At 35.8% G+C, this 26,851-nt stretch overlaps 1 protein-coding gene across 2 annotated transcripts; it reads left to right on the top strand.

The window, feature by feature from the left end:
- The first annotated feature begins 6,761 nt into the window (after nucleotides 1–6,761).
- LOC107622665 (putative boron transporter 2) lies at nucleotides 6,762–12,206 on the top strand. 2 transcript variants are annotated; one of them, XM_016324646.3, is made up of 12 exons: nucleotides 6,762–8,277; nucleotides 8,443–8,525; nucleotides 8,608–8,800; nucleotides 8,915–9,053; nucleotides 9,161–9,335; nucleotides 9,548–9,714; nucleotides 9,809–9,982; nucleotides 10,106–10,201; nucleotides 10,444–10,581; nucleotides 10,670–10,989; nucleotides 11,289–11,559; nucleotides 11,692–12,206. In XM_016324646.3, exons 1-12 carry the CDS (start codon nucleotides 8,174–8,176, stop codon nucleotides 11,995–11,997), a joined length of 2,166 nt encoding a protein of 721 aa, XP_016180132.1. In that variant the 5' UTR covers nucleotides 6,762–8,173; the 3' UTR covers nucleotides 11,998–12,206. The 2 variants fall into 2 exon arrangements, with proteins under 2 accessions (XP_016180132.1, XP_016180131.1); XM_016324645.3 differs by having other exon boundaries at nucleotides 6,862–8,277; nucleotides 11,689–12,206.
- The last annotated feature ends 14,645 nt before the right edge of the window (nucleotides 12,207–26,851 follow it).

Raw genomic sequence — 26,851 nt, 5'->3', positions numbered from 1 at the left:
TTTGCTGGATATCTCTTTCTCATGCTAGTATATGTTTTTCATTTGGTTTGGGAGTCTTGGATTATAAACTAGTTTAAACAAGGATTTTTTTTTCAAATTATACCAGATGTTTATTTTCTTATGTTTAGATATTTTTCTCAAATTACATTGGATTTTTCAAATAGTTTGGATGTTTCTTTTTAAATCAATTGGATGTTTCTTTTTTTTTATTCATTAAATGTTCTCTCTTTAATTTATTAAAAGTTTTTTGAAGTTAGTATATCCTTCTCTATGGATTATGCATATTACTGATCTATTTCTTTTGCTGGATTTCTCTTTTTTATGGTAGTAGATATTTTTTCATTTGGTTTGGGAATTTTGAAAAAATATTAGTTATAAGTAAGTTTAAATTTTCTTGAATTGAAGTTTGGTTTGAGGCCAAATTGACACAAGAGTATGTTTATTTCTTTATTCATTGGATGTTTTTTTTAAATTACATTGGATATTTTTTATATTACATTGAATATTTCTTTTCATATTATGGTGGATGTTTTTTTATAATTCATTGGATATTTCTTTTTTGGATTAAAATGGATGTTTCTTTGATTAAACAGATGTTTCTTTGATTTAAGACGGGTGTTTTCTTTACTTTTATATGAATGTTTTTTGCTTTTAGATGAATTAGATGTTTTTTCTTTTTAGATGGATTTTTTTTTTATTTTCGGTGGATATTTCTTTTTTTAGATAGTTGTTTTTTTTTTACTTAATGTGGATATTTATTTGCTTTTATATGAATATTTTTTTGCTTTTAGATGGATTAGATGTTTCTTTTATTTTAGGTAGATGTTACTTTATTTTTAGATGGATAAACTTTGATTTTAGGTGAATTTTTCTTCTTTTTCAAGAATGATATTTTTTATTTTAGGTGGATGTTTTTTTTAATAGATATTTCTTATATTTGATGTGGATACAGAAGACCTACAGCACTGACCACTCAGACGCGGTTGGCGTGAGGTGTGATACGTCAATAGTAGAGGCTGCAATGGTCTGCAGCGGCAATAGGGGTTCGTGAACTTTGGACGATGCAATGGCAAGACGGGGCACGTCACAGCTGCGATGGAGGACACGTGGCGGAGAGGCAACAAGTGGGAGATTGGTTGCACATGAGGAAGGGTGGCCGATGGGATGCGAGGACGGTGAAGCAGACGGCGATGGTGGTTGTCTTGCTTGCGCCAACGGCGGATGAGGCGGCGACAACAAATGTAAGGAGATTAGGGTGGGTGTGCGACGAACGAAGCTGCTGCGGTCTTCGGAGAGAGCATGGCGCGACGTGGAGGGGGATTGGGAGAGAGATTAGGGTTTGTGAGGTATTCTTTTTATCTTGAGTGAGAGTGAAAATGGAATTAGAATAAGTTTTGATTAGGGATTTTCTTTTATGTTTTTATTTTTTAAAAAATTTGAATTAGAGGAGAGTTGGCTTATGACATAGTTGGTTTTCTATACTTTTTCTTATCAAATTGAAAATATCAGCTTCATGAATAAATTCCACAATGTTTCTACACCTTCATAAATCAAAATTTATTTTAATTTCTTCACCATCTCCATCTCAAAATCAATTTTTATATTATCCTAAAAAACTCCACCTGAAATAAAATATCAGTGCTAAATCTAGTTAATATGAAATATCAAAATCAAATATCCATGAATAATCAACCAATCAGGTTGATATTTAAAGAACATCTCCACCATCTTTAACAATATTTATTGAAGTATTTGAAACTAGGGCTGTCAAAATAAGTTAAACTCTTCGAATCAGTCCGTTTATCCGTTTATATAAGCGGCCTTTACCTCTAAAATTAAACCTATTTAAATTTTGGGTTAAACGAGTTGAACCTGATTAACCCAAAAAAAATAATTGTTAAATGGGTTATCCTGCAAGTTAAGCAACCAGCCCATTTTAATTTTCTTTTTACATTTTTCAAAAAAATATAGTATTTTTGGATGATGTTTCTCCTCATTCAAATACAAATGATGTAAACACTTAACTGAAATACAAAAAAAAAAAAATGTCAAAACAGAATAAAGCAAATCGTTTACTCTAACTAAAAGAGTGTCTAACGACTTAGTACACAAAATAAATATAATGTAGAGATACATACAACACACACAAAAGAACTTACAATTTTTTCTCTAACACTCACTATATATAACTCATAACTTCTTAGCAAAAATTGATAAGTAACTTAACACACAACATCACCTATATATAGTTTTACTAGTGGTGGGCATATCGCATATGGTTTCCAAATTAATCAAGTTGTGTAATTCTACATGATTTTAGTTTTCAACCAAGTCAAAAGAGAATTTAATTTTGATTTCTATATGTTATAATTCTAATTGATCAAGATGATGAAGTTGATCAAGTTCAAGCTTCAATCTTTAACTATGACTAGTGTATGTTTTTATTTGATAATTTATCAAAATGATAATATTAACTTCATGAATAAATTTCACAAAATTCTAACACTTTAATAAATAAAAATTGATTTTGATTTCTTAACATTTTTTACTAACTAATTTTGTTGCCTCCTTATTAATTGAACCGTACAGACACTATTTATATGTATTTTTAATATTATAATTTTTAATCATCAGATAATTAGGATTGACCTAACCTAACTTAGGTCACTTAAAAGCATTGAGGAAAATCATGTTTTATGGTTTATGAGTTATTTGATTTGGATTTTTTTTTATTAGATATCATATATAGTAACTAAATTATTTTTTTTAATGTTGAAATATCATTATATTTTTATACTCCTTCACATTACTCACTAATGTCTCACATCAGTAACAGTTATTTAATAACTTTTTAACAGTGAATGTCAAAAAGATGATCATGCATGTAACGTTTTCAATATTCAAAGGACTAAAAATTTAGTGACTGGTCATTTTTACAATTAACATGAATTGAACTACTTTTTTTTAATAACATAAGATATCAATAAACATTGAGAAAAAAAATATAATACCATTTCAACTCTGACATGATTATAGTCACTAAAAAAATACTTGTGATAGATATTTAGGTTGGCAAAATATACCCTACATGTAAGTATTTAATTCGGATCCATTCGTTTGAGTAAGATAATCTATTCGATTCGCTATGGATAGAGTAGAGAACGGTGCGGATTTACTTGCGGATAGGATAAAGTACATATTTAGGATATACCCTATCCGTATCCTTAATATATAAATAAACTTGCAATAACTATTAAGCTAATTATTTAATTTACTAACTTAGTACATTTATTTTTTATAGAGTTAACCTAAATTTAAAGTAAAATTTAAAAATAAAATTTAGATATCACATGACACATATTACACCAACACCAAGTGAATTCAAAAATTTTAACACTGTTTTTTAAATTAGATTCACTCAGTTTTTTATTAATATATACAAATTTTGAAATGATTGAATTTTATATTTGTTTAAAAAATTTGATTTGTTTACGGATAGAATAGGGTAGAGTAGGGTTTAGAATCGAGTTAAGTCTCAAAGTAGTCCCTGAACTTGCATTCGAGCTTCAAAATGATCCCTGAAATTAATAGTTTCTCAAATTCGTCTCTGAAATTGCACTCCGGGACTCATAGTAGTTCCTGAATCATTTTCCGTTCATCCAAACCTTAAAACGACGTCGTTTTGAACAAAAAAACGTACCGCAGACCCCCAATTCAAAAAAAAAAAAAGAGAGAAAAAAAGGCCTACCGTAGAACACCCCCCCCCCCCAAAACCCATTCCTAATCTGTTCCTTTCCCCTCCCCATCCCCAACTCTTTTCCCTTCTCCTTTCCCTTCCCTTTCCCCATCCCCAACCCCTTCTGTTCCTTTTTCCATCCCCATCCTCAACTTCTTTTCCTTTCCCTTCCCCTTTCCCATCCCCATTCACAACCCTTTCTCTTTGCCCTTCCTCTTCTGCGTTCTCAACCTTCCCCTTTTCCTTCCTCTTCTTCTTCTGCGTTTTCAACGTTTACCTTTCCCTTTCCCTTCTGCTTCCTCCAACCTTCTCTTTCTCCTTTCACATATATGCTCTGGTTGTTGTTGTTGTCACCGCTAGATGAGAAGGTGAAGGTAGAAGAGGAGAAAAAAATCAGAGGTGGGTGGTTGTTGGTGCTGCGCGGCGGAAGTTGAGCGGCAGACAGAGTGTAAAAGGAATGATGAGAGTGGAAAGAGCAGTGTTTGGGATTTTATTGATTTCAGAGATTTTGTTGTTAACTTTGCCATTTTTTTTGTTTGCGGTGGTGGTCGTTTATAGTAAAAAATTTTGAAAGGATTTTTCGATCTGAGACAAACGAGTTGGGTGCTTTGAAATGAAGCTAGTTGCATACCTGTTTAATTAGAAGAGGAAATGGAAGGAGAAGGGGAAGGGGAAGGGGAAGGGGATGGGGAAGAGGAAGGGGAAGGGGAAGGTTGGGGATGGGGATGGGGATGGAACAGATTGGAAATTGGGAGGGGGGTTGGTTCTACGCTACACCCTTTTTTTTTTTTAATTAGGGGTCTACGATACGCTTTTTTTTCTTTTTTTTTTTTATATTCAAAACGACGTCGTTTTAAGGTTCCGATGAACGAAAAATGATTCCGGGACTACTATGAGTCCCGGAGTACAATTTCGGGGACGAATTTGAGGAACTATTAATTTTAGGGATCATTTTGAGGCTCAAGTGCAAGTTCAGGAACTATTTTGAGGCTTAACTCATTTAGAATCTTAGGGTGGGGGGTAGAGTTAGGGTTTAGAGATTCTCAACGCGCAAATAAAGTAGAATAAAATTTAAAAAAAATTTTCAATCAGTGAATAGAATTATAATATAGTTTAAATCCTATCATACCCTACTCATTATCAGCACTATAAATATTAAGTACTTTTTTCATTTAAAAGTGATTGCCAATTTGAAAATTTAATATATCTAGATTTAATTTTAGTAAAGAAATTAAGCAAATTGAGTTATAAACGAATGTATTCGCTCTTCTAAATGGCTACTATTAGGTAGCATTTGTTTTGAGGTATTGAAACAGAGACTGAAAGACTGAGATTCAGTATCATGTTTGTTCGTTCAGAGATTGGTACTAAAATTTTTGTCTCTATCCTTAAAATTTCAGTATTTCAGTACCTCCAAAAAGTAGGAACACAGGGGACTAAAATTTTTAGAAATGGAGACTGAAACTTTAATAACATTTTATACCTAAAATATCCCTATTTCAATTAATTAATTCCAATTTTACCCTTTGTACAAATTAAATTAGAGTTTTATTCTTGTTTCAATTTCTGTCTCCCACTTTATACTAAATAAAATACTAAAATTTATTTCAATCTCTGTCTCTTAGTCTTTCTCTCAGTCTCAATCTTTCTATCTCTATCTCTCCACCAAACACTACCTTATAGAATTAATTGATGGAGTAATAAAATGAGGGATCACATAGACATCACATATACAGTATAAAAAAAAAATAGACATCACATATACGTTAAAGCAAGGGATTAAAATAATTTTACATGTAGTTTTTTATAGGAACTTAACTAATGTCTGATCTCTCCAAATATATTTTTTAGACAAAAATAATAACTAAAAATAAAAAATATTTTAAAATATAAATTAATATGTTGCTTCATATTTAGGACTCAAATTATTAATTTAATATCGTTATAAGGCCTTACTAAATTTCTTATTCGTGGTCTCAAGTTCAAGTTTTTAGAAGGGTAATAAAAAAAAAGTGTTGGAAAAAAAGAGTCATATAACTCAAGTTGATTTAATAAATCCCTAGCTATATAATAAGGTTCATAATGCATACAAGTTTTTTTTTTTTTTTTTTTTTTTACGGATCTTCAGATTAATAAAATAAATTATTGTATATATAAAATAAAATTTAAATTTTAATACTTATTTAATCAGATAAAAAAACTAATTATTTGTCTAATTTAAGTTGATTATAATACCTACGACTATATGTGTGGTGTAAAAAGGACATAGAATTTGTACATCATTTATTTTTTGCTTGTGAGTTTACATGGCAGGTGTGGTGTGCATGATTGACGTTCACTGATAGAGCTTGGACCACCCCGGAAACCCCTAAAGAGTTCTTTGAGAGTTGGACTGGAGTAACAGGTGGGAAGTCTAAGCAAAAGAAATGGCTGATAGGATTCTGTGCAGTTATTTGGAACATCTGATTAGAGCGGAATAGCAGAATTTTTTAGAGAGTAGAAACAAGTGCTAAAGGAGTTAAGATTATGTCCTTCTTGAGCTATAAGGAATGGTGTGGAGTAGATCCGTTTGGTTGTTGATGGCAATGCTAGAGATGACAACGAATTACAACTTTTCTTTATGTTTATGATTTATTTTTGTTGTTCTTAGTTTCTTTTGCTCCACTTTATTGTGTTGAGCTACCTATATTCAAAAAAAAAAAAACTACGACTAAAATTTTTAGCTTACTTATTATTATTGTTTATAAATCTCAAATAAAATTCTTATTTATTATTAAAAATTGAGATTTTATATAAAATAAAAATTAAATTAAATATATAAAAAGTAAAATTATAACACAATTTAAATCCTAAAAACATATTATGTAATAATTTTTTTTTGAATCGGATGATTTACTCAAAATCATAATATTAAAGGATTTTTAAAAGTAAAGGAAAATTTACCTACTTTTTTTTTCTTCTCTTTTTCTCTTTCCTTTCAGCATGAAACAGCACAAAATCTTTTCTTATTTCACTATTTTCTGTTAAGGAAAATGAAAAAGAAAGCCTAAAATAAAATAACTTTGAACACGCAACTATCATTGTCCTGAACGGTTACCAAAACAACTTGTTTATCTGTGTGTGCTGTTATGTCTTGCTTTATGATTTGTTTACTGTGTCACACTCATTTTAGCTGCTTCTGCTTACTACCTCAGCACTACCAACTCTCTCTTTCTGATATTTCATATTACCACTTTCAATCCTCATTCAAGAAATTTATATATAACTAAACCCAATTGTCCATTACAATCATCTCTGCCACACAAACAAAAATCCCTCTCATTGCACCCTTTTTTGCCTGTTCTTTCAATTTTACAAAGATCTCACTCATATAATAATACTAATTGTCTTCATTTCCTTGTTTTTGTGCTTCATTGGAATTTAGTTTGTTCTTCTCTCTTCTGTGTTGGTCTTTTGGGTTTGTCTCAATCTTTGTTGTGTCTCAAGAATCAAACTTAAATGTAAACTGCACACTACCTGCTTGTTCTTTTGTCTGCTCCAAGTCTTTGCTTTCTTTCCCATTTCTAGTGCTCCTTGCTGAAAAATGTAATTTTGACTTCAGATTAAGGTACCCTTTTGGCTTTTCCAGTTAATGCCCAGATCCTCAAAAGTGTTGTGAAACATTTCCAATCATGGGTTTTTTGTCAATAATGGAATCTCGTTAATCTTTGATTCTTGTGTTCTTTCCATGCTCATTCTTCTCATCAGCAGCTTCTGAAACATAAGAAAATGCAGGCTGTGATGATGGCTTTTCGTTAGTTAGTTAGTTAGTTAAGACACTCTCCGGATATTGCATATGTAACTGGAATGCTGCCACTTTTGCTTCAACTTAGATAGCATATGGAGGATAATCAAGAGAAAGGGTTGGTCTTGGATCTAGGCTTTGCCATGGCTGAACGCTAATCTTCAATCAAAGCTTTGTGGAGAGTGTCTTTTCTTCTTGTTGACTATTGAAGAACAAAATCTCTGATAAAGTTTCGGTTGGATATGTAATTCCAACTGTGTTTTTTTGTTCAATTACTGACTCATTCTTTTGTTAGACATAACCAATATATGTGGAAAAGTTCATAGATTATTATTTGATATGTAAATTCTTAAGCTTGGATTCATTAATTTTTGACCCCTTTATCAAGGGCCTGATGATAATCTTCTCAACAACCAAAACAAAATGAGTATACCTTCTTCCTTCTTTCCTGTTTAGGATGATATGTAGGATTCTGTTTTCCCTGCCCAGAGATTTATCCGAAATTTTGTACATGCGGTCTTAATCAATGTTTCTTTAACCTCTAGAGCTGGCTTAAAGTGAATCAGCATCTTTCAATTTCATCTGCTGCTTCTTTGTAGTCAATAAACCAGAACATAAGATAGACTTTAATTGCTTGGTAGTCCAAGACTTTCATGGAAGAAACATTTGTTCCCTTCCGTGGGATTAAGAATGACCTGAAAGCGAGAATTTTGTGCTACAAGCAAGACTGGACCAGTGGATTCCAATCTGGTTTCAGGTTTGTGATATAATGTTGATGGTTGTTATTTTTGGTAATCTAACTAGCTGCCATAATTTTTAACCAAATCATGCCTGTTGCATACAAAATTTTGAACATTTTGCTTGAGTTTTATACAAGAAAATTTGTTGATGAATCTTGACATTGTGTTATACTGTTATATAGGATCCTGGCCCCAACAACATACATATTTTTTGCTTCAGCAATTCCGGTTATATCTTTCGGGGAGCAACTGGAGAGAAATACTGGTACAAGAAAAATTTTCAGGTTCATTGTAATTTTAGTATTTCAACCACTGTTTGCTAAGAAATGCTTTATCATTTTCTACAGATGGAACTCTCACTGCAGTGCATAGTCTGGCATCAACAGCTATTTGCGGCATTATCCACTCGGTCTTTGGAGGTCAGCCACTCCTCATTGTAGGTGTAGCTGAGCCCACAGTTCTGATGTACACATTCATGTACAACTTTGCAAAGGATAGAAAAGATTTGGGACACAAATTGTTCTTGCCTTGGACTGGATGGTATCTTTTGAGCTCCTTGAATGTTGTGTTCTTTTTAAGTTTAGGATTAACTACAATGAATGTGAAATAACTTTCTCCACTTTATTTATTTATTTTGTCTTATTTTACTTTCAGGGTGTGTGTTTGGACTGCCTTGTTGCTTTTCTTGCTTTCCATTCTTGGTGCATGCTCCATAATCAACAGATTCACACGCGTTGCTGGTGAACTATTTGGTTTGCTAATTGCAATGCTCTTTATGCAGCAGGCCATAAAGGTGAGTATTGTTCAACCATGAGCCCCTTTTCTTGTGGAAACTCCCATTAACAATCACATAAATGAAATTTTGGTTTAATAATAATGTTAATGATCTCCATTTCAAAGGGACTTGTTGAAGAATTTGGTGTACCTAAGAACCAGAGTGAAGGTAGTACTAATCAGATTGCACTCCAATCCTCTTGGCTGTTTGGCAATGGAATGTTTGCGTTGGTCTTGTCATTTGGCCTTCTTTTTACCGGACTACAGAGCCGTAAGGCTAGATCCTGGCGTTATGGGACAGGTATTGGTTATACTTCTAGGTCGAGATCTGAAATTCAGTAATTTACATTTCAGCATAGAGTGCAAATTTGACATGATTTCGATAAACTACTTTCATGTCATCAAGTACTTTGAGGCCTATTTTCCTTTTTCTCAATTGGAAAATGTCTTCCCAGTCAAAAGTTGCTTGTTTTATCAAGATTTCATTCTTCTAAACTGTGGTCACATTAATAGGTTGGCTAAGGGGATTAATAGCTGATTATGGAGTCCCTATAATGGTTCTTGTGTGGACTTCTGTTTCTTATATACCTGTTAATAAAGTTCCAAGGGGAGTCCCCAGGCGACTTTTCAGTCCAAATCCATGGTCTCCTGGTGCATACTCAAATTGGACTGTTATCAAGGTAATGTCACTATATGGAAGGCCTCATTCTTGCTTTGCCCCTTGCAAAGCAAGCATAGTTCATTGCTCAAATTTTCTTTAAAACTTTTTTGTAGGAGATGTTGGATGTGCCGATCTTATATATTATTGGAGCATTTATACCAGCAACTATGATTGCTGTGCTTTACTACTTTGATCACAACGTTTCATCACAGCTTGCACAACAGGAGGAGTTCAATCTAAGAAAACCCCCATCTTATCACTATGACTTGCTAATATTGGGAATTATGGTATGTATCCTCTTTGAAAACCTGTCAATTTAATTGCAACAGAAGTGGTGGAATAGCTACCCACTTTCTACTACATCTAGCAAAATATATCCCTTATGAATTCATATTCATGTTGCTTGCTAGACCATACTCTGTGGGCTTATTGGTATCCCTCCTTCAAATGGTGTGATTCCACAATCTCCAATGCATACCAAAAGCTTAGCTACCCTAAAACATCAGGTGTGTCAGTTATAATAACTTTGAACATATCTCAATCATTAATCATAACCTGACTGTCTTACAGGTTTTCTTGGATTTTGTTCAAAATTACAGTCGAATAATTTTAATTCTCTTAGATATCGTTTTGTTTCTTTTCTCTTAATCAGGTTATTGACAAACTGTTATTGCCTGATTTCTTTAAGTCTTGTCTATTTATAACTAAGCTAATTGATTATGATGGATATTTGTTTCATTTGGAGTAGCTTTTACGAAATAAGCTTGTATCTACTGCACGAAAAAGCATGCGGAGAAATGTGAATCTGAGTCAGTTATATCAAAGTATGCGAGAAGCATATGACGAAATGCAGACTCCTTTGGTTCCTCAAATGCCACCTACCTTGGTAATTTTAATCCTAATGGTATTTCCATTTGATTTGAAAGTTTTTTGATCTTCTTTCTCCTTAATCCTTTGTTTCACCCATCAATCAGGGCCTGAAGGAGCTGAAGGAATCAACCATTCAACTGGCTTCAAGTCAAGGATACATTGATGCTCCTGTTGATGAGGTTGTCTTCGATGTGAATAAGGACATTGATGATCTTTTGCCATTTGAAGTTAAAGAGCAACGCCTTAGCAATCTACTGCAGTCGTTGATGGTTGGAGCTTGTGTTGCTGCCATGCCTCTTTTGAAGAAGATACCTTCTTCAGTGCTTTGGGGTTACTTTGCTTTCATGGCAATTGAAAGCTTGCCTGGAAATCAGTTTTGGGAAAGAATATTGTATCTTTTCACGGCTCCAAGCAGAAGATACAAGTATATTCATGCTCACATTTTTATCATTGCCTTAGTTACAGGACTTATGAATTTAAATATTTTTCCTAGACATTCATTCCTTTCATGATTTGCTTTTATGAATTCCACTACATGTTTATATAAATGTTTTTCTTAGTCAAATGTGTGAGTGGTAAGTTTGTAAGCGGTTTCAGTTGTGCATATTCTTGCACACCTACATTTACATCCATGTTAACATGTATCTATGCGTTTGCATACATTCCATCTTGAGAGGTTGAAGATGCTGATCACCCCATTGTTTCTGTTTCCTACTTTAATAGACTGCTGGAGGAATACCATGCTACATTCGTGGAGACGGTGCCGTTCAAAACAATTGCCATGTTTACCATATTTCAAACAGTTTACTTGCTTCTCTGCTTTGGCCTAACCTGGATACCAATCGCCGGGGTCCTATTCCCATTGTTGATCATGCTTCTTGTCCCGGTACGGCAATATATCCTTCCTAAGTTTTTTAAAGGAGCACATCTTTCAGAGCTGGATGCTGCATCATTTGAGGAAGCACCTGCCATTTCCTTCAATGCTTCCCTTGATGTAAGTAATTTGAGCTACGTCATTTGCTTAACTGTTATCGAATTAGTACAACAAGCAATGCAGCCTTATATGTCTGTTGAAAGCTGTTGTTCTGTTTGTAGTTTCATGTCTATCTTACTATCTACTTAGCAGGATCCAAATGGTCAGGCAGCAGTAAATATCAGTGGTGGTGAAATTCTTGATGAAATTATTACAAGGAGTCGTGGAGAGTTCCGCCGGACCCAAAGCCCAAAAACATCAAGCTCAACCCCAACTTCATTTGGAGATATAAGACCTGCTAGTAGCCCACAACTAACAAGAAGGATTCCAAGCCCTCGAGTAACCGAATTGAGAGGGGAAAGCAGCCTAGGATCAAAAGGTGAGGTAAAGTTGAAGCAAACTCCTAGTCCGCAGCCGTCAAATCTTGGGAAACATACCAGTGGTTCACCTTCAAGCTAAAAATATATCTGCTAAGACATATCAAAGTAGTAGTACTAAGCAATGCTTTAGAGGTTATGTGCTTGATTCGTGTAACAAAAAGAGTTCATCTTCTTAGTGTCTTTCTTTTCTTCCTTTTTTAACTTTTTACCACATGCTTTGTTGTTTGACTGCATTATTGCTTGAAAGTAACTATAAAATGGGCAGGTATATTTTCATGTTGATGGATAGATCCTCTTGCATTTTACATGCTGTATTGAATTTTAGTTTTATTTTTATTTGGGTCGTAGATTTGGAATCTGTAGAAAAAGAACATAAAAATCAAAGTGCAAAAAACTGTTCAATCTAAAATGACTTCTTGATTTTTCACCTCAATTGACCATGTAAGGAAAGGGACATGTTTGGGAGTAGTTGGTGTTCAATTTTTCAAGAACAATTTATTCATTTCTTTGATTATATCTTATTAAGAAGAGATAGTGGTGGTGGTGACTTTGACGTGTGTATTCACATGCATTTGGAGAATTTGTGTTTTTGTTCATGCTGAGAAGTGGTACTATATAGTGACAATGAATGCATACACAAGGCTTTGATATGATGCGTTAGGTTGGCTTTTACTTTCCCTGGTTAGAGAACAAAAGTCTTTACAATATGTGCTTGTATAACAACACCATTGACCCTACATCTTTAGTCTCAAGATGAAACCCATTTCCCATAAGCACTAACCAGTCCTTTCAAAGATGTTGACAGCATTTCAATAATGGTTTGAGTATAGCAAGAAAGAATATGCATATTCGTTGTGCAGTTTGTTTGATTTGGCTAGACCCTTTTTTTTTCATTTTTTTTTCAAATGGATTGGACTGTCTCTAATCTTAGGTATCACAACATCACAAATCACATACACTACACACTCACACACACAACACTTTAAAAGCATTTATTTATTACGTATCTCAATCAAGTTTTGAATATAGGTCTAGTTACTCACGAGGCAAATGAATTACCATGCGCCAAGGCCTCGTCACATTTGGCTAGAGCTAGAGTTTATTTTGCAGTAAAGTGGTTTATATTTGATAGTTTGATATGACTATATTACGTGTATATTAAAATTAGCCACTAAAATCAGTCACCAGTATAAAATACATGTTAAAATACAAATACGCATTGAAAATAAATTAAACCACACGTTTTTATACAAAAATACATTGATAGCTGATTTTAATGACTGATTTTAGTATATGAATAGCATTTTTGTAGTTCGTTTGAGAAAACAATGAATCTGACACCAGAAGCAACACAAAGTTGCTTCAACTAAAATGGATAGTGTGTGTATGTAATCCTGTTAAACGAACAAAAAGTTAAATTAACAAAATTGATTTGGCTCTTTTAAAATAAATCTATAACCTAACAAATAATTAATCATGTGTAACATTTTTTTAATTTCCTTTCTCAAATTTAGAAACTTGGATGTTGTTTGTGTGAGGTATCAGATTTCTTGAGAAGAAAAACACGAAGCAGGTAAAAGAATGAGAAGAAGGAAAAGAGAAAGTTAGAAAGTGTGTTGAGATTTTTCTGAATGATTATTAGATGATTACATTTGAAGTGATACTGAGTTTGTAATATATAAAGTGGTTTTAGTAGAGATTTCTAGAAGAGCTAATTGGCTCTTCTTCTAACAGATTCTGCTGATCTGCCTCTAACAAACTTTACTGATCTGGTAAGTTAGTTCTAACTAACTCCTTTTTGATGCACGTGCTTTTGTGTGTGTGCAATTCCCTACTGTTATCAGCAGTTCTGTTATTGGGCTCTCTTCTTTCGTCACAGCTAACATCAACTCTGCTACTTGGATTCCCTTGCTCTCTTTCAACTCTGCTACTTGGATTCCCTTGCTCTCTCTTAACATCAACCCTGCTACTTGGGTTTCTTTGTTCTCTATCAACAATTCTGAGGCGTGGTTTGAGTTTGTGGAATGAGGCACTTGACAGTAGCTTTGTAAGGCAATCAGCTATTTGATCATGGGAGGGAATGTGAACCTTTTTACTTGCCACATAGTCTCAGACAAAATGCAAGTTCAGCTCAAAGTGCTTTCTTCGATTGTGAAGGGTACATGTTATTCTCATCTCACTTAACAGATTCTGGACCCAGATAATCTCAGTAAGACATGATGCTACTCTTCGGTATTCAGCTTCTGTGGAGCTTCTAGACACCACCGGTTGTTTTCTACTTGACCAAGAGACCAGATTTGGTCCAAGGTAAACACAAAAGCCACTAGTAAACTTCCTATCATCAACATCACTTCCCCAGTCTGAATCACTAAACCCATAAATTCTGGATTCACTTGACCTTTGAAACCTTAAACCATGCTGGGATGTACCAGCTAGGTACCTAAGTATCCTTTTGACAGCCTTCCAATGACTGTCTAGAGGGTGGTGCATAAACTGCGAGACTTTATTGACAGCAAATGTGATATCAGGTCTTGTGATTGTTACGTATTGGAGGCCTCCCACAATGGATCTATACAATTCTAGTTTCGAAAACTCTTCACCATCATGTGCAGAGAGCTTTAAGCTTGAAGCCATTGGAGTGGGCATGGCCTTTGCATCATGCATGCTGGCCTTTGCAAGCAGCTCCTTAATGTATTTAGCCTGGCAGAGAAGTATCTCATTGTCAGTCCTCTTGATGGCTTCGATACCCAAGAAATAGTTTTTTTCTCCCAGATCTTTTAAGGAGAAGATTGAATTAAGCTGGGTGATTAGGCTGGAAATTTCAGAATCTGAGCTACCAGTGACTAAGATATCATCCACGTAAACAAGAATATAAATTGCTGAGGATGTAGTGAACCGGGTGAAGAGAGAACTGTCAGAAATAGTGTTGTTGATTCTAAAGGTGTTGAGAGTGGTCTTGAGCTTGGTGAACTATGCACGAGGTGCCTGTTTTAACCCATACAAAGATCTCTGAAGCTTACACACATGGTGAGGATGAGTGGGAGAGATGAAACCTTCAGGTTGAGTCATATACACTGTTTCCTCAAGATCCCCATTCAGGAACGCATTGTTGAAGTCGAACTGCCTGATTCGCCATCCTTTCGCTAATGCCAAGCTGAGCATGACCCTGACAGTAGGAGGGCGCACAACCAGACTAAAAACCTGGTCAAAGTTCACGCCTTCCCTCTGATGAAAACCTTTCGCTACCAAACGGGCTTTATACTTTTGGATCGTACCATTAAGGTGTTGCTTAATTCTGAAAACCCATTTGCAACCGATAATGGGTGCGGAGCTGGGAGCCGGCCTGGGAACTAGCTGCCAAGTTCGGTTTTGTAGGAGGGCTGTATACTCCTCCTCCATCGCATTCCTCCAATGAGGACAAGTGAGGGCCTGGGCTACTGTGTGGGGCAGCAGTGGAGAAGGAATAGTGGCTCCTGTTTGCACAACCGCTGCATACGTCTTAGGTTTAAAGATACCAGATTTGCTTCTTGTCTGCATTAGGTGCTGATTCAATGGCAGCGCTGCTGGAGCTGGCAGCACAGTCTCAATCCTGGCTGAGTGTTGAGCATCTGCAATAGAGAGAACATTGCTGAGAGGAGTGTTAGCAGCAGTCACAGAGTCAGGAATAGCAGAAACAGAATTATGAGACACAGATGCAGGTGCAGCAGGTAATAGTTCATGTATGTCATTGATAATATTGGAAGCATCATTCATAGAATGCAAGATATGAGGTGAATGCTGGGAGGGAGAGGTAGGTAGAGAGTGATGGGGAGGAGTGGGAGTAGTGCTTGCTAGAGTAGTACTTGCTGCAGGTCTATGTGGCGAGGGAAGAGGGTGAGGGAGGTTGGGACAAGGAGGAATATTGGGGTTTGGTGCGAGCAAGGATTGTGAATTGGTGGGGCAAGGTTGGGGGGTATTGAATAGGTGAGGATAAGGGAATTCTGACTCATTGAAGACCACATTCCTTGAGATAATTTTCTTTCATTTGGTAATAAGCACTTGTACCCTTTGTGATCGATAGCATAGCCAATAAAGATTGATTTTTCATATCTGTGGTCAAACTTATGTGCATTGTATGGCCGTAGGAGAGGATAGCAAGTGCAACCAAAGGGTTTCAAGAATTCAAAATCTGGGACAGTGTGGGTGAGGGCTTCTAATGGAGATTTGTTATTAAGAGTTGGGGTAGGTAACCTATTTATGAGGTAAGTGGCAGTCATGGTTGAATCTTCCCAAAAGGTGAGAGGTAGGTTAGCTTGTGCTAGTAAGACAAGGGAGGTTTCTGCAATGTGTCTGTGCTTTCTTTCAACAGTGCCATTTTGCTGATGAGAGTAGGGACAGGTCTGCCTGTGTTGAATGCCTTGATTAGTAAGAAACTGTTTGAATGCAAGGGACAGGTACTCTCCTCCATTGTCTGTCTGCAGTGCTTTGATCTTTTGTCCTATTTTTAGTTCAATAGCAGTTTTGAACTGCTGAAATGCCTTAAATGCCTGAGCTTTGGTGTTAAGTAGGTAAGTGACAGTGTATTTCGTACATGCATCGATGAAGCAGATGTAATATCGAAAGCCTAATATGCTATATACTGGTGCTGGCCCCCATATGTCAGAAAATATTAATTCCAAAGGTGCATAAGATGTACAAGAATCAAGATAGGGTAATTGGTGTATTTTACTTATACAGCAAGCATGACGAAGAGATGGATTAAGGCTATCTTTATTTATCGCACCATTCAAACTTGGCACATTATATTGTTTCATTACAAGAGTAACTACTTTATCAGACGGGTGGCCTAATTTTCTGTGCCACTGCTGAGCTATATCACTGACTCTTTTACAAGTGATGTTTGCTTCTACATGACTAACTTTCTTTGATACAGACTCAATAACAAGACTATTGTTGTTTGGTGTTTCTCTTTCCTTTTTACATAGAGCAGGATCTGCACTGCATAGAGAGCTGTAGATTTTAATATAGTTTTGACTTTCTAATTTTTTTCTGTCTTTTTCATCCAGGCTTGTGCTTTGACTGGAACTAAAATCAGTTGTGGTTGGAGAAGGGATTGGAGGACTGATTGCAGGTAAGGCCGATTTGGAAGTAGCGGGGAGTGTGGCTTCAGGTGAGGTGTCTGAATTCGGGGTTGTGATAGCTAAAGTTGAGGGTATGAAAGGTTGAACAGAATTTTTGGACTCTTCTTTTGGGTCATGGGTTGTGGACTGTAGTTTTTTAGGAATTTGTTTAGGAATTTCAGTGATGTTGCAGGTTGGTATAGTGAGTGGGGAGTGTAAAAGATTGGGTTTAGTAGCTTTTGGGATAACCTGAATCCCTTCAAATCTGTATAGCCCGTCCTTAAGAAGACCTTGAAGGAGTATCTTCTTGGATAGCTGGCATTTGACATTGCAAACATAAGGCCAGAATTCAAAGAACACGGCATTGTCTAAAGCAAACTTAGCAACACTAACAAGGTTTTTAGAGATAGTAGGTACATGCAGTAGGTTTCTAAGTGTGAAAGGTCTATTAGATAAAGATGCATGCATGAAAGAACTTTCAATATGCTCAAATTTCATACCTTAACCATTACCTCCATATACTTTCTCTGTGCTTGCATAGTCTGATCCTGTGGCAAGGTTGCTTTGATCAAAAGTGATGTGATGCGAGGCTTCTGAGTCCGGATACCACGCTGTGTTTGGGAGAGCTGATGGTAGGGTGAGGAATGCTTGTGGATTTGTTGGTGCAAGCGGCTGCTGCACCTTTGAGTCTTGATAGAGCTGCTGATTGCCTGAGACATTGTGGAATGCCAGGGAGGGTGGTTGAGCTGAGTTCAAGGGTTGCATTTGAGGGTTCATAAATTCCTGATTGAACATGTGGTAACACTGTACAACCGTATGGCCTACCTTTCTACACAGCTGGCACTGAGGTCTGCTGCCTTGTCACCATGTCGATCTTCCAGAACCTCTGAAGTAGCCTCTGCCTCGCGTTCCTCGAAAACTACCCCTGTTGTAGGAACTACCTCTGTTGTAGTGGTGATAGTTTTGGTCTTGAGCTTTTTCTTGTCCCTTATTGCTTTGAGCAACATTTGCATGAATCAGCCCTAGATCTATCTTTCTGAACCTATCAATTAGCTCTTCCTCTGTGAGCAATTGTGACTCAAATTCGCTTTCTGACAGGTGGTCCATTCTTGCCGTTGTAACTGTAATGAATGCTCTATATTCCTCACTGAGACTTCCTAGTGTAGCTTCTATATATTCTTCCTTGGTAAGTGGTGCTCCAAGAGCATTTAGAGAATCCGCCACCTGATTGAACTTTGCAATGTATTCAGTTACGATTGATCCTTGCTTCTTGAACGTTTTTAGTTGTGTCTTCAGATTCTTTATTTTTGCTTTGACTCTGGCTTCGAAGTAATCATCTAGCATATGCCAGATTTGGTACGCACGATCATATTCAATTACTTGATTCACAAAATTTTGCTCCATTGATGCGATTAACCAGGCTACTAAGTATTGATCGCGGACCTCCCATTCTATGTATTGTTGTGTTTCAATTCCATTGCATATGACTGATTCTGAGCTAAATTGCGCTGGAAATTTTCTTGGATCAAGATGATTTTGGAGTTTATTCACCTTGATGCACGCTAATGCATGTTTCTTCCACGCCTTGTAGTTGTTTTCCTTGAGCTTTATTGCTAAGAACAGTGCAAAAGCATTTTGGCTGAATAAGCTCGTTGGAGCTTGTGTGATTTGCGCAGGATTATCCATGGATCGATGTAAGCTCTGATACCATGTGAGGTATCAGATTTCTTGAGAAGAAAAATATAAAGCAGGTAAAAGAAGGAGAAGAAGGAGAAGAGATAGTTGGAGAAGAAGGAGAAGAGAAAGTTAGAAAATGTGTTGAGATTTTTCAGAATGATTATTAGATGATTACACTTGAAGTGATACTGAGTTTGTAATATATAAAGTGGTTTTAATAGAGATTTCTAGAAGAGCTAATTGGCTCTTCTTCTAACAGATTCTGTTGATCTGCTTCTAACAAACTCTTATGATCTGGCAAGTCAGTTCTAACTAACTCCTTTTTTATGCACGTGCTTTCGTGTGTGTGCAATTCCCTGATGTTAACAGTAGTTCTGTTACTGGGCTCTCTTTTCTTTCGTCACAGCTAACATCAACTCTGCTACTTGGATTCCCTTGCTCTCTTTCAATTCTACTACTTGGATTCCCTTGCTCTCTCTTAACAGTTTGTAATTCGTTTTTATTGAGAAAACTCGTTTTCTCTTATGTTATCGGTTTTAGTGGTCATTATGTAATTATTTAAGAATTATTATTTTTAATGAATGAATCATATATTTGATAAGAAAAAATGAAAAATAGTGGAAACCAATTTTTGTCGACTAACAATTAGCAAAGAAAAATGTTAGGAGACTATAAAATTTATTGTTTTTTGTCATTTAGCCATCAACTCAATTCTTTTAGTCTAATTTTTTTAGTCTAATAATCCAATAACATATTTTATTCCATAATTTTAAACATTTATGGCTAATTCATAGCAAAAAATAATAAATTCTGATAATCTTCTAACACTCTTCTTCAATTCTGTTTTTCTCTTTTCAATCTTTATTCATCCACTATTTTACTAGTTAATTATTGGCAAAATAAAAATATTAAAATTTTTCCGTCAAAATTGGAAATAGAGAACAATTGATCATTTTAACATATGAAGAATATCAAGTTTGACAAAACAACTTCCGAATTAGGTGTCTATTTGACACCGTCCCTATAGACAATTTATTTTTTTATTATTTTTATTAATTTTTTATAATTAGATTTTTTATCATTATTTTTTTCTTAAATTTTTTGTATAAAAAAAGATAATACATTAAACTTTTATAATTTGTGTTGTTTTATATTTAGTTTATCACTAAACAAAATATAAAAATATTAATTTTTGTATATCTACCATTTGTCTCTTATTCTCAATATTTTGTCTTATCTTATCTTCAAAATCAAACACAGTCTTAAGAGATGATGGCTAATGAATATCGTCAAATAAAAAAATAATTTTGCTAGATAACCAACTAGGGGTGCAGCTAACTTCAGCCAACTACTATCTAGGCTGCATCCACAGGCCTAATAAAGAAAAAAAAAACATCCCATTAGAATAACCCAAACCTAAATCTAATTTTACCGTTTACCTAATTCACAGTATAGATAAAAAAAGAGTAAATAGTCATTTTGACACCCAAAATATTTTGATTTTGACAAAATGCATCTTTATATTTATTTTTGACAAAATGAACTTCCAAATATATGTTCCATTTGATAAAGTGAACCGTAACATTAAATCAACAGTTAATTTACTCAGTTGATTGTTAATTTTTTATAAAATTACTAATCTGCCATTTATTCTCCTTTCACTATCACCACCCCCACCATATCTCCCTTGCAATTGTTTCCATCAACAACTCACACCCGTCTGAAGCTCTCTCTATGACACCATTTTCTCAACTTTCATGCATAGCCTCCGAGTACCTCAAGCGCAGAACATATTCCAATTTTAATTTTGTTGCCAAATCCATTTTTTTCTGTTTCACCCACCGTCACTGTCATGCCACTCTCTCTTTCTCCTACGTCAAACCACAACCACCGCAAGAGGACATCTATGAATTTCTCCCCAACAACCAAACAACCAAATCAAATGGATATGAGAGAGGAGAGAACTTACCTTGACACCAATGTTGGAGACGCAATCGATTAAACCGATGACATTGCTTTGGATTTCTTGGGAGATGATTTGGTTACAAAAGATGGCAATATGAGCTAGATTCCAAGAGCTAAAGGTATTATCGAGAACAAACAAAGGAAAATGCCTACTGTACACACCATCATCTTCCCCATAGCCCTATAGCACCTTTGTTTGCCACCACTATTGCTCTGCTTCAAATTATCATATTGAATTAGTGAGAGTTAGTCCTTTAATTTGTGGCAATGGTTTATTTGTAGGTTATTATTGTTGATAATAGTGGGGTATCATGATGGTGGAGGCGGGGTAACAGTGTGATGCTGATGAAAAAGAGAGGAGTGACATATTGAGAATAAAATTGTAATTTAAAAAAGTGAGGGTAATTTAGTAATTTTATTAACATTTAACGATTGACTAGATAAATTAACTGTTGACTTAATGTTACGGTTCACTTTGTCAAATGAAAGATACATTTGGAGGTTCATTTTGTCAAAAACAAATGTAGGAATGCATTTTGTCAAAATCAGAATTATTCGGTTGCCAAAATGGCAATTTACTCAAAAAAATCATAGCGCCCCACTCCCCTTCTCTTCGATCCCCATATCCACGCCATCATCGTCGCCGTCATTTGGATCAACCTTCAAACCTTACTTCAACCGTGCTGGCCACCGCATTCCCCAAAGCTATCGTCGAAGAGCTCATAGCGCCACTGTGTTGCCTCTCCTATGCTGAGAGCCCGCCGAAAACCACCAACATTCGTTAGGCGAGAAACGGCACTGGCAAGTCGTGCTACTGCGTCACGTCTCCTCTGTCGAAGCACCCCTGAAACCACCAGCGGACATTAGGCCAGAAACAGATATCCCGATCACACCACTACGCCGCACGGCCCACCCCCCGTCGTCGTCTAGCAGAATTGCTCCAGCCCCAGCTTCCACGCGTCCTACGTCGTGAAAGACACCGAAGAACTAGTTCATTTCCGATTTTAAGGGGGCCCAAACAATGTAAGACTCACTGTTTTAGTTCATTTTTTTTACGGTTTGGGTTTTTTTTATTACATTTCATCTGAGTTGCTATTAAAATTTGAAGCTTTAACTGAATTTTTGGATAGTTATTTCTTGTTAATTAGAAGGTTCCATTGTAGGATTCCGAATGTTTCTTTTTCTGCGTTAACTGATGTTTGTGTAGAATGTTTTATTTGGGATGATTCTTTTTTGAGTTAGTAAATTGGTATTAGTGGATATTAGTGTATAAGATTTGAGATGTTTCTTTGTTGAGTTAGTAGATGTTTTGCGTATAACTTTTGGGATGTTTCATTTTTTAGTTGGTGGATGTTTTTCTATAGGTCAATGAATGTTTTTTTTCATAAGGTTTCAGACGTTTCTCTATATTGGTGGATGCTTGTTTACATAATTAAGGTTTCAGCAAAAAAAAATATGAATTAGGTGTTGCTTGCTGGTGTAAATATGATCATGACATGAAATCTATCCCCCAAGCTATATAAATAGTTGAATATCTTTTACTTCAGTATTTATGTCTTAGTATGACTTATTTGTGATTGATTTAAATATAGTTTATATGCAACTATCATATGTTGTTTGTTCTACTTCTCATATAACTCATGGATGGTACTATTTAATGCCAATATGTTTACATTTTTAATTGTATTATTTGATTTTTGTTTATAAGATTTGGATTTTTTTTTAATTAGTAGGTGTTTCTATATAAGTAAGTGGATGCTTTTTAAAAGCGTTTCGGATGTTTCTTTTTAGTTCGAAATGTTTATATAGATTCCGATGTTTCTTTGTTGCATTACTGGATGCTTTTTTAATGTATTCTAAATGTTTCTGTAACAGTCAGACATCATGGGCAAAGCTCAAAAGCAAGGCGGTCCTAAGAAGGTATTGTATGTTATATTACTATTATATTATGTTTTCGTAGCGATTGTTGTTGTATTACAATAGCACTTTTAATGGTGACAGAAACTAGTGGAGACAAGGTGTTTACCATGTTAGTTGTTATAAAGATGTTCTTGTGTCTAACAACACAGCAAGTCATCTCAGCGTGACATAATATATACTACTTATGGTTTCTAATTCTTTATTTCATTTCCTTTTTTATTTTTTTTTATAATAGGTCAAATATGAACGAGTATTTATTTTGCATGGCCTTTCTTAGATTTATTTTGAGTTATTTGATGATAACAAAGTAAGCTATGGTCAATTATAGAGATATTCAAAACTCTCAGCAAAATAGTACAATTGGTTCTTGAGAGGTAGAATCATGGAAGGACATTTTTTCTAGCATTGAACATTACACAACATTGAGCACAGAATATGATGGTGAGGTATTTTAAAAGCTTCAAATTTTCATTTAGTTTTTAATGTCAGATTCACAATACATGACAATTCCTGTTATTTATAATCTTTTATTTTTATTTTATTTTCCATCAGGCTATAATATATGGGTGGAAAGATCTTGATATGATTAGAGAGGCTGTAGGAAAAATGATGATCGACAAATTGAGTGTAAATATTATTCAGATCTACTTGGATGAAAGAATATAGATGTGTAATGGTGCACAAAATTGTGATCCCTGGTAATGGCTCCAAAAACTTGGTGCTCTAATATTAATTAATAATTTGTCACAACTTCGATACAACTAACCAGCAAGTGCACTGGGTCGTCCAAGTAATAAACCTTACGTGAGTAAGGGTCGATCCCACGGAGATTGTCGGCTTGAAGCAAGCTATAGTCACCTTGTAAATCTCAGTCAGACGGATATAAAACAGTTATGGAGTTTTCGAAAATAAATAATAAAAGAAGGATAGAAATACTTATGTAATTCATTGGTGAGAATTTCAGATAAGCGCACAGAAATGCTTTCGTTCCTCTGAACCTCTGCTTTCCTGCTGCCTTCATCTAATCAGTCTTACTCCTTTCCATGGCTGGCTTTTTGTAAGGACGTCACCGTTGTCAATGGCTACTTTTAATCCTCTCTGGAAAATGGTCCAAATGCTCTGTCATAGCACGGCTAATCGTCTGGAGGCATCACCCTTGTCGATGGCTGCGCCCTATTCCTCTCTGTGAAAATGGTCCAATGCGATGTCACTGCATGGCTAATCATCTGGAGGTTCTCGATCATACTGGAATAGGATTTACTATCCTTTTGCGTCTGTCACTACGCCCAGCACTCGCGAGTTTGAAGTTCGTCACAGTCATTCAATCCCAGAGTCCTACTTGGAATACCACAGACAAGGTTTAGACTTTCCGGACTCTCATGAATGCCGCCATCAATCTAGCTTATACCACGAAGATTCTGATTAAGAGATCCAAGAGATACTCATTCAATCTAAGGTAGAACGGAAGTGGTTGTCAGGCACGCGTTCATAAGGAATGATGATGATTGTCACGTTCATCACATTCAGGTTGAAGTGTGAATGAATATCTTAGAAGCGGAATAAGTTGAATTGAATAGAAAAACAATAGTACTTTGCATTAATCTTTGAGGAACAGCAGAGCTCCACACCTTAATCTATGGAGTGTAGAAACTCTACCGTTAAAAATACATAAGTGAAAGGTTCAGGCATGGCCGAGAGGCCAGCCCCCATGATCTAAGAACCAGGCGTCCAAAGATGTTCAAAGATACAATCTCGGATTCAAAGATGTCAAATACAATAGTAAAAAGGTCTATTTATACTAAACTAGTTACTAGGGTTTACAGAAGTAAGTAATTGATGCATAAATCCACTTCCGGGGCCCACTTGGTGTGTGCTTGGGCTGAGCTTGAATGTTACACGTGCAGAGGTCATTCTTGGAGTTGAACGCCAGCTTTTGTGCCAGTTTGGGCGTTGAACTCCACTTTGCAACTTGTTTCTGGCGCTGGACGCCGGAATTGGGCAGAGAGCTGGCGTTGAACGCCAGTTTGCGTCATCTAAACTTGGGCAAAGTATGGACTATTATATATTTCTGGAAATCCCTGGATGTCTACTTTCGAACGCAATTGGAATAGCTCCAGAAAATCCATTTTGAGTGCAGGGAGGTCTGAATCCAACAGCATCAGCAGTCCTTCTTCAACCTCTGAATCTGATTTTTGCTCAAGTCCCTCAATTTCAGCCAGAAAATACCTGAAATCACAGAAAAACACACAAACTCATAGTAAAGTCCAGAAATGTGAATTTAGCATAAAAACTAATGAAAACATCCCTAAAAGTAACTAGATTATACTAAAAACATACTAAAAACAATGCCAAAAAGCGTATAAATTATCCGCTCATCACAACACCAAACTTAAATTGTTGCTTGTCCCCAAGCAACTGAAAATCAAATAGGATAAAAAGAAGAGAATATACTATAAATTCCAAACTATCAATGAAACATAGCTTCAATCAGATGAGCGGGACTTGTAGCTTTTTGCCTCTTGAATAGTTTTGGCATCTCACTTTATCCATTGAAGTTCAGAATGATTGGCATCTATAGGAACTCAGAGTTCAGATAGTGTTATTGATTCTCCTAGTTCAGTATGATGATTCTTGAACACAGCTGTTTTATGAGTCTTGGCCGTGGCCCTAAGCACTTTGTTTTCCAGTATTACCACCGGATACATAAATGCCACAGACACATAATTGGGTGAACCTTTTCAGATTGTGACTCAGCTTTGCTAAAGTCCCCAATTAGAGGTGTCCAGGGTTCTTAAGCACACTCTTTTTTTGCTTTGGACCTTGACTTTAACTGCTCAGTCTCAAGTTTTCACTTGACACCTTCACGCCACAAGCACATGGTTAGGGACAGCTTGATTTAGCCGCTTAGGCCAGGATTTTATTCCTTTAGGCCCTCCTATCCACTGATGCTCAAAGCCTTGGGATCCTTTTTATTTGCCCTTGCCTTTTGGTTTTAAGGGTTATTGGCTTTTTGCTCTTGCCTCTTGGTTTTAAGAGCTTTTGGCTTTTTCTGCTTGCTTTTTCTTTTTCTTTCTATTTTTTTTTCGCTATTTTTTTCTCTTTTTTTTTTTTGCAAGCTTTGTTCTTTGCTGCTTTTTCTTGCTTCAAGAATCATTTTTATGATTTTTCAGATTATCAAATAACATGTCTCCTTGTCATCATTCTTTCAAGAGCCAACATATTTAACATTCTTAAACAACAACTTCAAAATATATATGCACTGTTCAAGCATTCATTCAGAAAACAAGAAGCATTGTCACCACATCAATATAATTAAACTAAGTTCAAGGATAAATTTGAAACTCATGTACTTCTTGTTCTTTTGAATTAAAACATTTTTTTCATTTAAGAGAGGTGATGGATTCATAGGACATTCATAACTTTAAGACAAAGTTACTAACTACTAATGATCATGTAATGAAGACACAAACATAGATAAGCACTTAACATAGAAAATGAAAAACAGAGAAAGTAAGAACAAGGAATGAGTCCACCTTAGTGATGGTGGCGTTTCCTTCTTGAGGAACCAATGATGTCCTTGAGCTCTTCTATGTCTCTTCCTTGTCTTTGTTGCTCCTCCCTCATTGCTTTTTGATCTTCTCTTATTTCATGAAGGATGATGGAGTGCTCTCGATGTTCCACCCTTAGTTGTCCCATGTTGGAACTTAATTCTCCTAGGGAGGTGTTGATTTGCTCCCAATATTTATGTGGAGGGAAGTGCATCCCCTGAGGTATCTCAGGGATCTCTTGATTTGCAGCCACATGTTCTACCACTGAGCTATAGACCCTTGAGATGAATCTTTCCATCTCCCATGACTCGGAGGTGGAAGCCTTTGTCTTCCCTTCCTCTTTTCTAGAGGTTTCTCCGGTCTTAGGTGCCATCAATGGTAATGGAAAAACAAAAAGCTTATGCTTTTACCATACCAAACTTAGAATGTTGCTCGCCCTCGAGCAAAAGAAGAAAGAATAGAAGAAGAAGAAGATATGGAGGAGATGGAGGGATGTGTGTATGGATGTGAGTGGTGAATGGAAAATAGAAGGGATGACCATGAATGGAGAGGGAGAGGGTGAGGTGGGTGGGGATCCTGTGGGATTCACAGATCCTAAGATGATCCTGTGGTGTCCACAGATCCTGAGGTGTCAAGGATTTACATCCCTGCACCCAATTAGACATGCAAAATGCCCTTGCACACAACTCTGGGCGTTCAGCGCCAGATTGGTGCTTGTTCTGGG

This window comes from Arachis ipaensis, chromosome B10, assembly GCF_059453495.1.
Source record: "Arachis ipaensis isolate K30076 ecotype BB chromosome B10, ASM5945349v1, whole genome shotgun sequence".
Classification (NCBI taxonomy): domain Eukaryota; kingdom Viridiplantae; phylum Streptophyta; class Magnoliopsida; order Fabales; family Fabaceae; genus Arachis; species Arachis ipaensis.
Note: the sequence above shows the minus strand (reverse complement) of the source record. Positions and strands in the feature narration are given on the sequence as shown.

Bases quoted from the DNA above. Each gene is read 5' to 3' on its own strand.
- LOC107622665 (XM_016324645.3), top strand. From the start codon at position 8,174: ATGGAAGAAACATTTGTTCCCTTCCGTGGGATTAAGAATGACCTGAAA. The intron at 8,526-8,607 runs GTACAAGAAAAA...CATTTTCTACAG, and splicing joins GCAACTGGAGAGAAATACTG to ATGGAACTCTCACTGCAGTG. The intron at 11,560-11,688 runs GTAAGTAATTTG...CTATCTACTTAG, and splicing joins CCTTCAATGCTTCCCTTGAT to CAGGATCCAAATGGTCAGGC.